Source organism: Pithys albifrons, chromosome 2 (genome assembly GCF_047495875.1).
Source record: "Pithys albifrons albifrons isolate INPA30051 chromosome 2, PitAlb_v1, whole genome shotgun sequence".
In the NCBI taxonomy this organism is placed as follows: Eukaryota; Metazoa; Chordata; class Aves; order Passeriformes; family Thamnophilidae; genus Pithys; species Pithys albifrons.
The window spans coordinates 56,693,988-56,706,130 of NC_092459.1; the positions used below are offsets into that span (position 1 = coordinate 56,693,988).

At 36.3% G+C, this 12,143-nt stretch overlaps 1 protein-coding gene across 9 annotated transcripts in view; it reads left to right on the forward strand.

The window, feature by feature from the left end:
* EYA4 (EYA transcriptional coactivator and phosphatase 4) overlaps nt 1-12,143 on the forward strand; it is a 163,486-nt gene that overhangs the window by 82,409 nt on the left and 68,934 nt on the right. For 8 of the 9 annotated variants that reach the window (XM_071547922.1, XM_071547919.1, XM_071547924.1 and 5 more), the window contains exon 3: nt 5,171-5,220. The exons of the other annotated variant lie outside the window; for it this stretch is intronic. In XM_071547922.1, the coding sequence (XP_071404023.1) occupies nt 5,171-5,220 (50 nt within the window). The remainder of the gene's footprint in view (nt 1-5,170; nt 5,221-12,143) is intronic. 9 annotated transcript variants of the gene reach the window in all.

Below are 12,143 nucleotides of genomic sequence, written 5' to 3' on the forward strand. Positions count from 1 at the left end.
CTTTTCTTTCTTTTCTTTTCTTTTTTTTGACTTCTTCATGTTACAGCCTCCACAGCTCCACCATGAATAGCTGCTTCCTTCAGGCCCGAAGCATCACAGACTGCTTGGCACTGTTGCACACCTGATTTGGGAGGGATGCTCAAGGCCATATTTGGTGCAGTAGATGAGGGAGCTCAGCAGGTTCTTTGCCAGAATAATTTACTGCTGATGTGACAAGATTTTTCAGCTGTAAATTTTAGGAGGGTTTTCTCACCTGTGTTGCATTATGAGCTTAATACCAGTGTGTGTGTGTGTGTGTGTGTGTGTGTGTGTGTGTGTGTGTGTGTGTGTGTGTGTGTGTGAGAACACCTCACAGAGCAGAACAGTTTCATGGTTTAACATCTAGTGTAATGAGGTCCAATAAAATCATGTTAAAAGATGTTAATGTTGTGAAGAAAAACATCAGAAGCAAGGAAATGCCAGAATTAATATGGCCTGTAGAAATCCAGCCTCTGGTGTAGATCCTATTCCCTGACATTCTAGGCTTTCCAGGGGATGTCTGTTCTTTTCCATGAATACGTAGTTAGAGTTTTCTTTTTCTGGTCTTCATCTATCTTTGTTAAACACGAAGCATCCAAAGTCCATACTTAAATCATTCATCATGTAAATATTTGTTGCATACCTTTATTGAAGTTCTTCTGTGACTAATAAATAAATGCATCTCTTTTTTACAGTGCCCTCATAGTATCAGACACTTTTAACAGTGTTCATATTTGAAATCTGATGAGCCAAGGCAAAGGTGAAGGCAGTAATTGTATTAAACGTTCACTATTTTTTCTCCACTTTGAGTCAGATGAGACCTTAATTTTTCTGGATAAATATAACATTTATACATGATCATTTAAGTTCAAAGTATAGTTTCCCAGCTTGGATCCTTACTTAGGTCTTCAGAGCAGAACAAGTCCATTGCTCCTGGCACACTGGTTGCTAATTTTCTAATGAGTTTCACAGATACCTGATGAGTGCTCAGGCTTGTGTTTGTGGTGGTAGTCCCAAATCTAGAGGAGAGGAGATCAAACTGTGCAGTGCTGTCCCATCCCAGTCAGGCTGAGTACTCTTCCAGTCCACACCCCACCCCTATATTTGCCACATTTTCTTTCACCCGCCTTCTGCTCTCTAGTTTTGCCCCTTCTTTTGTGCCCTGTTTTTTGTTCCCTCTCCATGTTCTTTGTTTCCTCTCTTCTCCCTATATTTGAATCTACAAGGTTTTTCTCTTTCAGGATATTGCCTGTGTACCTGAACAGTGGGAGGTGGAACTGACAAAGAGGGATAGTTTTGATAATGTCAGATTTCCTGGTGGCATGGGGCTCTCCTGGCACTCAGAAGTAATCTTAAGGCTAATGCAGCACCAGCATCTTTGAGATGGAAAGTATTTAATGCAGATAGGGTCTTCAGAAGTTCAGTAACCATACTGCAACAGGAGTCCACTAACAGTGTGACATCAGTGCTTCTAGAATCTTAAAAACAAATAAATTTGGGCATCATTTCACAGAAATGATTGCTACTGGGTGTCAGATCAACCTTAAAATCTCACCCTCCCCCTTTCAGTTTTGGGATCTTGCCTCCAAACTTTCAGGTGCTGAAGCCACTCAGCAGCATAATGGCATGACTTAAAATGAACACAACAGTATGTTTTCAGAAATATTTGTATGTAAGCATTTTTAGGTGAAACTTTTCAAACACTTTGTAGCAGGCAGTCAGAGTAGATGAGTTCAGTGCAGTTTGACAAAATTCAAACTGAAAGTGGTATCTTACTCTTGTGAGTGATTCTCAACATGCATATAAGTAAAATGGTGAGAAAACCTGTGTAAACAGCGAGAGGAAAGGAAAACAGAGCAGGAGTAAAGAAAAATGTTCTTTTTCTCATTTAACACATGAGACACTAAATAAATATGGTGTTAGTGAAAGCTAACTATTTTGAAAACAGTCAGCAAGGCAGATTAAGAAGTAAAACAGTGCAGCTGAATACAAAGGAAACAATATTTCGTCTTTGATCAAAAATTTTCACAGTTATTTTGTGTTCACCTTCAAGAGTGGCATAATTTTATGAATAACAAAATGTGTTTTGCTACTTAAGTAGCCTTAAAAATAATTGGTATTCATTCCATATGGCCACTTGAAAGGAAATCACATGCCTGTTTCTCCTTTAAGAAGTAATACTTTTATTTATTATTATTTTCTCTCAAATAGGGACCCTAAAGTTACACAACAAAGTTTACATTTAGTCTCAGAGGAAAAGACACCTCCATACTCTGTGCTTCTGCTGTAAATTTCTTCAGATAATGATCATAGATGAACTGCATCATCTACATGGCAAACCGAAAACCTGAAATATTCTTATTTTTAAAAGTATTTTGCTTTCACAGCAATATTTGTAAATGAAAAATGCTGACATTTCCCCCCCTCCCCCCCCCGAAGTTTGACGCATCTCACAAAAGGTGAGTCTTTTTGATACAGTAGGTCAGTGGCTTTTCTGCTGCTCCCTTTTAAGGTATACAAAAGTATGTCAGGGTTTTGTTGTTGTTGGGGGGTTTGTTTTGTTTCTTTTTGATGTTTAACCCCCCAGCTAAAGCATGATCTTTCAGCCATTTCAATTTCTTAGTAATGTGTGTCAAAGGAAAATGCAGCAGTAGCATGAGCAGGAGTAGGACACCTTGTCCCTGAGTACCCATTTCTGCTTAACTAAGAGAAGCAGCACCTCACATCCCTGCCCAGAAAAACCAGGAGTCTTAATATATTGTGTATGTTAAAAGTGCTTGGACAATGTTAGTGTATGTTTGAGTTCTTTTTGGGTTTCTGTCGTAATTGGCCACCACAGGACATGCCATCTTTTTGCAAAGTTAGTGTGTTGGGATGTCCTGGGTGACTGTCAGACTATCCAGCAACTGGTTAAACTCAGTGGTTTTCCAGACTAGGGGATTGAGGTCTGTGCCCCCGTGTAAATGTGACAGACAGCGCATCTGGTGGCAACCACAGATCAGCAAAAAATTGTAAAAGAAATGTATAAATGCCAATGAGATGGCAAAAGTATCCTGGAAGTGAGTATATGCTAAAGGGAAATGGAAAAAGGTGCTCTACTAGGTTTTGTACTATATATCTATGAGGGATTTATTTATATTTTTAATTCCTTTTAATTACAATATTTTATCTTTTTATATTATATAGTTCTAAATAAATTATATTTTCAATTATTTTAAATTTTATTTATCTATGAAATGAACATCTTATTTTTCTGGCCAAATTCTCTGTAACTTGGTTGAGGTGAACTGCTTCTTAAAATACACATTTCCTCTCGAGGAAGGGCTGTTGTAATTTCAGTGCCTTTAAATGATTTCGAATATAGTTTTTGAACAGTTCCCTGTGATGTTGACAGTGCAGTAATCTGAATAAATCTTTCTCCCTTTTGTATATAACACACACTGTAGGCATTGTTCATGGTACTTGATCATGTGTTAATATCCGAAGTTTTTCATTGTATTTCAAATCTTATGCTACTCTAAAAAAAATGTAGTGATCATAAAACTATAGCAATGATGCTCGCACCTGAATGTTTATGAAATAGTGCCTGTGAGGTTTGGGGTTGTGTGAGCCTTCACTGTGCCTCAAGCTGAGCCACTACACCATCTCATCTCTCCATGGCACATTGTGACTACCAAGTCCATGGAGTAACAAGGTAGGAACAGTAAAGAAACCATCCAAGAGGGGGAGAATTAGTAGGGTTGAAACTGAGTAACTGGATAGATTGAAAACAGTTTTATAGTAAAATCAAGCAAAATATAATTAGAAGTTCCCTGTGTTTCCGGCTTTTTAGTGATTTGTATGACACCTGTTACAATAATAAATACAGATTTAAGTTTTCATCATGGGAAAATTTTTGTTACTGCTACAGAAAACTGATTTCTATAAATAACCATGTATGTGAATGTATTGGTCTTTTTCAGTATCCACAATGCAAATAAATAATAGAAATGACCACCTGTAGAATCAGGTTTGCACTTAGACATCTGTGAGTGATGTTGCATGGGATTCAGTTGATATATTTAAAGGAAATATTAAACATTAGCCTAATCCTTTTTTCTTTTGGAGTTGGTGAGTGTCATTTCTCAATAACTTCAGTAGAAGTGATTCACAGTCACTTTTTTTTTCTCTGAAGTACATTTAAAGTATCAGAGAAGTATAGAAATGTCTCTTGATGCAAGGTATTCCTGAAAATTGTCACTGAACTTGCTGGTTGTAATGCAGATGTTTTTTGTATTGTGTCAGTCACATCGTTTGAGTCCAAGTGACTAGGATGTTTCTAGGTGGCTTTGAAAATGGAGCTTTAAAACTTCCCACACAGACCTGGATTCTACATTAGCATACAAGGAAGCAAAGTGCTTTTTTTCTCTGTTGAAAATACAATTACTTTAGATTATCAAAAGGTACAATATAATTTTTACAGGAAACAATGAATATCCCAAAGAGATACCTAGTCTGCAAGAGTATAGTCTTCTATTTTTATTTGGCAGTAATGGATTTTATCACCTTGAATTAGCCTACAGCAATGTATTGTAGAGGTCACATTGGAAGTTGAAATACCTTTTATGTACTTATATCTTGCAAATGAGTGAAAACAGTATATGTGTTTATTGATGCAATAAGAAAATATATTTAACAGATAGCAGATTCACAAAATGAAAATTATCATATGAATTTATTCATATTTAACTAATGGTGCTCTTTGCCCCAGAACGTGGTGTTTATTATTGTGAGCTTTAGCAGGAAACAGAAGCAGTATCAATTGGGAAAACATTTCTTGGCCAAGCAGAGAACAGTATGGCTTTCTCATTTTGAAGTGGGGAACCTGGTTCTTTGGTTTCTTTGTTCCTAGTTAAGACTACTCCCAAGCTATTTTAGCTGAACATTTTACATACTAATGGAGCCTGGGGGAAGTGCAGTTGGCAGCTGTTCATGGGATAATAATGAAACACACTGTTTAATACTGCATACTGCTGCTGTAAAGTGCGGGAAGTATTTTATAGAGATCATGGCGAGCAGAGCAGGATCCACTTTAAGTGCTGTAAGTGCATGAACTGTGAGCAAGAAAGTTGTGTTTCAAGTGAGAGTAACTGGCACTCATTTGATTTTGCAGGTAAAGAAACCGTGTACAGAGTCAGATGGTTCAGAGCCGCAGAATCCCAGGTATGGCACCGGAGGGCAAATGCTGACTGACCACGGTGCAGTGGCGGAGTGCAAGGCAGAGCACTGCTGCGGATGTGCAGCATCAGAACACCAGAGTCGCATTATGCAAAGAATGAATGGTTGGATCGTTTTAATGGTTTTCACTCTGGAAGGGTTTTTTTTTCCTTTTTCCTAGTCAAAGAGCAGCCTGCTATCAAGGTTGTTGAGTTTAGATGATGACATATGACTGAGTTACAATCTTCACTTAAAAACCCCAAACTATTAAATAGTGTAGAGAAATCTGTGCAATCAAATCTCACTTCCTTCATTTATCCCTTTGCTGCATTCCTAAGTCCTGAAGTTTATTGAAAATACAATATATTTCCAGTGTGGAAAATTAATTCTTTATTTGGGAAAATTCACCCTTACTGAAACTTCTTTGTTTTCACATATGAAAAACATGCTGTGTTCATAAGCTGGGAAGAAGTCATACATTCTTTGAAAAACACAGTCTTTTCAAGCACAGTCTTAAAAGGAAATGGCTTTAACTCCATGTTTTGCACATGTATGTGTATGGATAATTTTGAGCAGGCATAGTAATTGTTTTAGATGTCCCATTGAACATGCATGTTGATTAGTAAGCTGTTGAGCTACAGTGGATGGTTTTCTTAAATTTTTTGGTGGTTTGCAGTGCTTTTTGTCTTTTGTCTTCCTTTTGTTTAGAAGACCCATTTCAGTTACACAAAAACTCAGAAGCTTTAATTATGAGGAGACAAACACAAAATAAACCTGTTATTTCACTAACATTGTGATTAAAACTATGAAAAGTTAAATAATTCAAGTTTTGCCCCCCAAACCCTTCCTTAACTATGTCTTAACTATGGTACTGATGCAGCAGGATCCTCTGGGGTTCACCGGCAATATCCAAGGCCACTATAGTATCTGTGATTTGAGCTGCACTGTGCACCATCTAATCAATTTCTTTGATTAGTTCGTGTTAGTTATCTTTTCATTTAGCTTGGTAAGAATTGAATGTATGTAAGGGAATACATACGTTCAATGGCCGAATACCCTTTCTGTGAAGTCAGTAGTAGTTTTGCCCTGGACTTCAGTGGAGGTATAGTTTGCCTTTCTGTGCTAGTAACTTCTAAATGAAAAATACATCTGCTCTGCCACTGCTTTGGATTAAAATTTATTATAAAGGTCAAGCACTTCTGGAGTATTTTGACACCACGGAGAATCACAACTTAGAATAACAGTCATATATGTGCCTTGTTTTAAGTGTCATGCTTGTCCAAATCAGACTGTTATATCTCAAGCCTTTAAAAATTGTGAAATCCATAGTCTGATATAATTTCATCAGAGTATGATATTGCAACAAATCTGAGGACCTAAAATGCAATGTACTGGTATTATCTCTGCACATCAGAAAATTTCTTATAAGCTGTAGTTAAATTCTTTTTATTAAGTCTGAGGAATAGGATTTTTTTTTCTCCTGAGTGCACAAGTGAACCCATGATACAAATAGTCAATTTGGAGGTTAAATCTGGTAGTTTCATTTTTTTCAAGTTGCATTTTCAAACAGAAATGCTTTCATTCTTTGCTCTTCAGTCTCAGTTTGAGGATATAACAGATAGTTGAATTCATGTTTCTAGCCTGAGCCTGTACAGTGCTGTGTACACAGCCTGAAGAGGGATTTATTGGTCACAATTACTTTGAGTTTGGAGGGGAATCTCTGACAGACCTCAGGCTGAAGCAGCACTAGAGGGCTCTGTGTGGCACATCACACTTCAGAGCCTGGAGCAAGGTAATTCTTCTCTAAACAAGGCTTAAGTGAAAACACTGCACATAAAATGAAACATCAGCATAAAAATGAATGCTGGAGACACACAGCCTTACAGAATAACTCCTGGCTTGGGACCTAAGGCCAATATCATTCATTTATTTAGCTAGCTTTATAGTCTGTTAGTTTTGGATTTGAAACTATTACAATAAATGCAGATGGAAAGTGTTTTTACAGTAGGGAAGTAATTAAATTGGGTGTGGGAACTTTGTCAAGAGAATTCTTGGAGTGACATGTGTGCATCAGCAGATTCTTTGTCTTGCTTGGCTTGAGTTTGTCTTTTAGAAAGAAACATTCAAACTGTAGATGTGACTAGTAATTTTTTTTTTGAGGGATGAACTAACCTATGGAGCATATCAAAAAAATGCTTTCCAGAAGTAACCAGCTATACATGCAGTAAAAATTAAAATTTCCAGCATTTATTTGTAGAAAGTGGTTGTTATCTTAGAAAGGTAAACTGCACAGATGAAGAGGGATCTTTAGTTAAGAACGAAAGTTGCAGATAGGCAAATTGTAAATGGAAACATGCATGACTCCTCAATATATCTGACAGGCATTGTGATTCATAAATGTCTTTGTCTTACAAATTCTGTATACATTTCTTGGGGGGAGGTATTTTTGCCAAATCCTTAGGAAGTGGTTGTGAATAATTGCTTTTATACCTCAGTGGTGGTATTATACCTTATTGTGGTGGTATCATGTCCATATCAATATTATGGCATTCTTTCATCAAGGTTTTGTAGTAAAAAACAAATTAACCCTGCAAGTCTGGGTGGCTGTCCAGTCAAGCAAAATGCTTACATCTTTCTGGACCTGTTGGTGTGTGACACAGAGGCAGTGAATGGTTGGGACTTGCCAACTCTCATACTACAAATCCAGACAAGACAGGAGTAGCGTGATTGACAACTCTGACATGCTGACCCAGTAACAAATTCACTAGCAAGGTTAGAAAGAGAAGTTCCTGTCTTCAGAGCCTATAAACGTACATTGCTGTTGCTTGTCTGATATGATGGGTAATTTTAAAATGGTAAAAAATTTAAAATTTTAAAAGCATGCTTGAACAGCTTGTGCATGAAATTTAATGTCATACAAAATTGCTGAAGTCTAATGCAATGCTTGAAAGTTAATTTGTTTGCAGTTATCCAGGACTTGTCTTTTCACATAGATAATCAAAAAAGCCATTTTAATTCTAATAAGGAAGCATTTTGTTGCCCTAAAACTGTAAGCTACACTTATAACCTCATGCCATGAGACTTTGCTGCGGAAATGGGTTAAAACACTAGAATATAATTCTGAAGTTGGTAAAATGTTAAATACCAAGTCCTTGATTCCTATTCAGACTCAGCTACTACTATATGTTCAATTTGGCAACACATCCCAGAACAGCATCTTTCTTTGAGACAATAGTCTACTTGATGAATGCATCTCTGCTACCCCCAAATCCTTCTTCCCTTCCCACCAGGTCTGCCAGAGATTCCAATGTAAGACCAAAGTCACATCAGGGATTGAGATAGACAGCAAGTATTGTTTTTTTCTGGGCTATAAAATGAAGTAGGGAGGAGAGAAATAAGATAAGGAAGAGAAAGTCCCTGCAAATAGAAGTGTAACAGAGTTTTCTTCTGCTTCCTCAAAGTCCACTGATTACAGGGGTGGAAAAATATCCTTTTTTACCCTCTGGAGAGGATGGAAAACTATGCAGAAGAAAGGAGATTTTTCTGACAGCTTAGACACAATTTCTTTTTTTTTTCTGGGATGGTAAAGGAAAATTGCTTTATATTTCATGTAGTTTCTCTCTTTAAACAATGGTCTTTATATTAGATACTTAGATATCTATAGGAAGAAAGGGAAAACTTGAAGATTTTGACAAGTAGTTTTATAAGGTTGTGATAAAACTTAGCTAACAAATGGACTTAGGAAAATACATAGTGGTGTCAAAAAGACGTTACTTGTGTATTCATAGAAGGGGAATGGATCTTTGTAATAGTAAGTTAAAACTGAGTCCTACAGAACAAGAAGCCCTCCATTCTTATTGCATAATTTTTACTACAAATCTGTGGATACAATATTTCCAGCAATATTCATTCTTCCTGTTTTTTCCTTTATATATTTTTAAAATATTTTTTTTCTAAAAGTAGAAAAAAGGGAAAAGATGCCGCTCTTAAGCAAATCCTCCCTTTTAAAACATTATCAGATACTGTAAGAAGTGTGCAAATTGGAGGCATTGTAGTTATTGCATTAATACCAGCTAGACAGAGTTCATTCAGTTACCAGTGATGATCACTGGTAAATATTGAATCATATGCACAGATCCAGTTGCCAGATAAAGCAGCTATCCAGAAAAACACAGCCAGATTTTTTATGTGTTTAAAAAAGGTCTTCCAATATTTCAATTTAATATGGGTTTCAGTGAGGTCCCTAGCATAGATTGCAGCTGTTCATCAGATGATTGCTGTTCTGTTCTTCAACACCCACACTGCTTAAAAGTGCACCACATAGTAAGATCTAAAAGATATGAATTCTTGTTGCTGTTTCATCTTTAAAGTCTCTCTTAAAATTTCTGAATGAGAAATAGACTTTCACATTTTCTCAGTGGTCTTATTTTGTTACCTACTCATAGTGTTTCATTGGTCAGGATACAAAGCACATGTACATGTCCAGAGACAATTATTGTCATTAACACATTCACAAGTAAATAGATAGTTTTGAATCTCAGTGAGAACTAACCACAGATTTCACATTCATTTCACTTGATCAAAGTTTGTTTCCTCTGCAATTTGGGCACACTGTTGTGAACGCAATGTTCATTATACTTACTGCATCTGAGCTATGCTAATACCACATGTATGCATTATGGAACACTGTTTCCATGACCACCCATGTATTTAACAAAAAATGAAAAGAAAAATAGCAGTTCCTAGCAGAGTAAAACAGTACCTTCCCCTTCACTTGCAATTCAAGAGATGAACAATGTTATTGTTACATGGTGAATAGGGGCTTAAAACTGAACTGCTAAGCACGAAAAACCAGCAAAAGCTGTGGAAATTGTCTTACCATTTCAGCAATTATAATAGAAAAAATAAATAGTATTAATTGTGCAGTAAAAATGAGCAAACCAGTCTACCAAGCTTTCATGGGTGTTGTTTAAATGCATTACACTTCATCATTTTCTTCTCATCTATGTTTTAGAAGTTTTCTAGAAGGTAAGAGTTTGTTGTCTGTGAACCATATGTAGCTTATCTTGGATAGAGAGTAATGTTTTTCTGAGTCTGGATCTAGTGTAGCTGCACTGTACCTCATACTTAATAATCTGTAGATCATAATGATGTGAAAAATGGGTTTCATTTGATAAAATAAGATGTTGAGAAGGACTCATTTAGACTTTAAAGGTGAGATTCATCTCATCCTGAAGTATATATGTAAGGTAGGTGCTTCTCAAATGCCATTTTTCTGATCTTTTTATTGACTGGTAAAACATCTTAGTGTATCCCTCTCCTCCTGAGCAACCATGCAGACTCCTCCAGCAATCATCTGTTGCACTGCTGATTTATCTTAAGAAGAGTATCTAGATATGCAGTATAACCAAAGGCAGTGAAAGCATTTCTTTTGAGGATACAGATACAGCTTTTCTGCAAAACTGTTCTGTTTCAAAAGGAATACATGCAAAAATAAGATTAATCTTTAGCCAGGGAGAAACACTTTGTAACTAGTTGTTGGTATTTCTTGGGGCTTAGGGTAAACCATAAGGAGGAACACACACAGGAAAACAAATTTGCTATGAAAAGACAGAATAATTAAAGTTGAAACTGGAAGATTATCACAAGTGATTTTGGGAACTGGAAGAAAAACTAATTAACAGGAGGGATTGTAAATGTCTGTCAGAATATAGCATTCATGTCAGTGAGGCCACTATAATTATAAACTCTTCACCAAAGAGAAACGTTTGGCAGGATCAAGCCCAGACTTCTCAGTCAAGACAGTGACTGGCAAAAACTTATTGTAATTTTCCAATTTTTAAATAACTACATTGTGGAATAAGATTTCTCATAGAGGCTACATTCTGGGATACATGAACTTAGCTTGCAGAGAATGTGTTATACAAATCTGTTACTTATTAAAGGTTTGGTACACTTATTTAGTCTGCATGCCACTTAGGCAGTTGGAATCAATCAGAATAACGTGGTTAGGGAGGTAACTATGCACATAAATATAACTGAATGACATACAGCAACCATGACAATTGCACAACAGTTGCTACAAGGAATGTGTTGCTTTGTTATGTGAGTTGTATTTTCGGGCATGTAGTTTTCAGGCAGCACAAGTCTTTCCTATTTTTAGAGCAGTCTGTGTGGTATCTCTCTGCCTTCTGAACACTGATGTTCTGATTCATTAACTGTAGAAGTTCAGTCTTCTGATTACCCAAGGCCTATTGAAACTGGTCATTGTCTGCCTGTCAGATTTTGCTGGCTCTGGATCAAGCCCCCAAAGAGTTCTAAAAATATATATAATATGTTTACAGAAATTACAATAATCTATTTAGAGTGCAAATACATGGTAACTGATGAGATCACAGGGAACTATTTTAATGGTTTATATTAACAGATCCCTGTGGCTTATAACAATAAAAGTAATGTATTTTTTATATTTCTTGTCTGTTTCAAGTTCTTGTCTTTTTTTGTTAAAATTGGGCATGACATATTTTCTGTTATACTAATAATAATTTTTCCATGTGATCTCAAGCCAGGTCATGTCATTGTTAAGACCCATTAAGCTGAGTCCATGGTGGATCAGCCTTCACAATAAAAGAAAGCAGCAAAACCCAAGAAGTTTTGAACATTTTTTAAAATCTGTATCACCATGTCGAAAAAGAATATTGGATAAACAAGATCTTAACAGAAGTGTTAGTGGAAGTAATTTGGAGATTTTGGAGATCAAAGTGCCTTATGATTTTTGAGTAATCAAGAGAGCATTTCTGCATTTCTGCATTAGTTAATGTATCCATCAAATTTTGATAATTTTTGAACCTTCAGGAATGTCTTGGATAGGGTAAATACTGGTTTTAAATGAGACAAGATAACCTGAGATTATACCTGCAAATATTTTT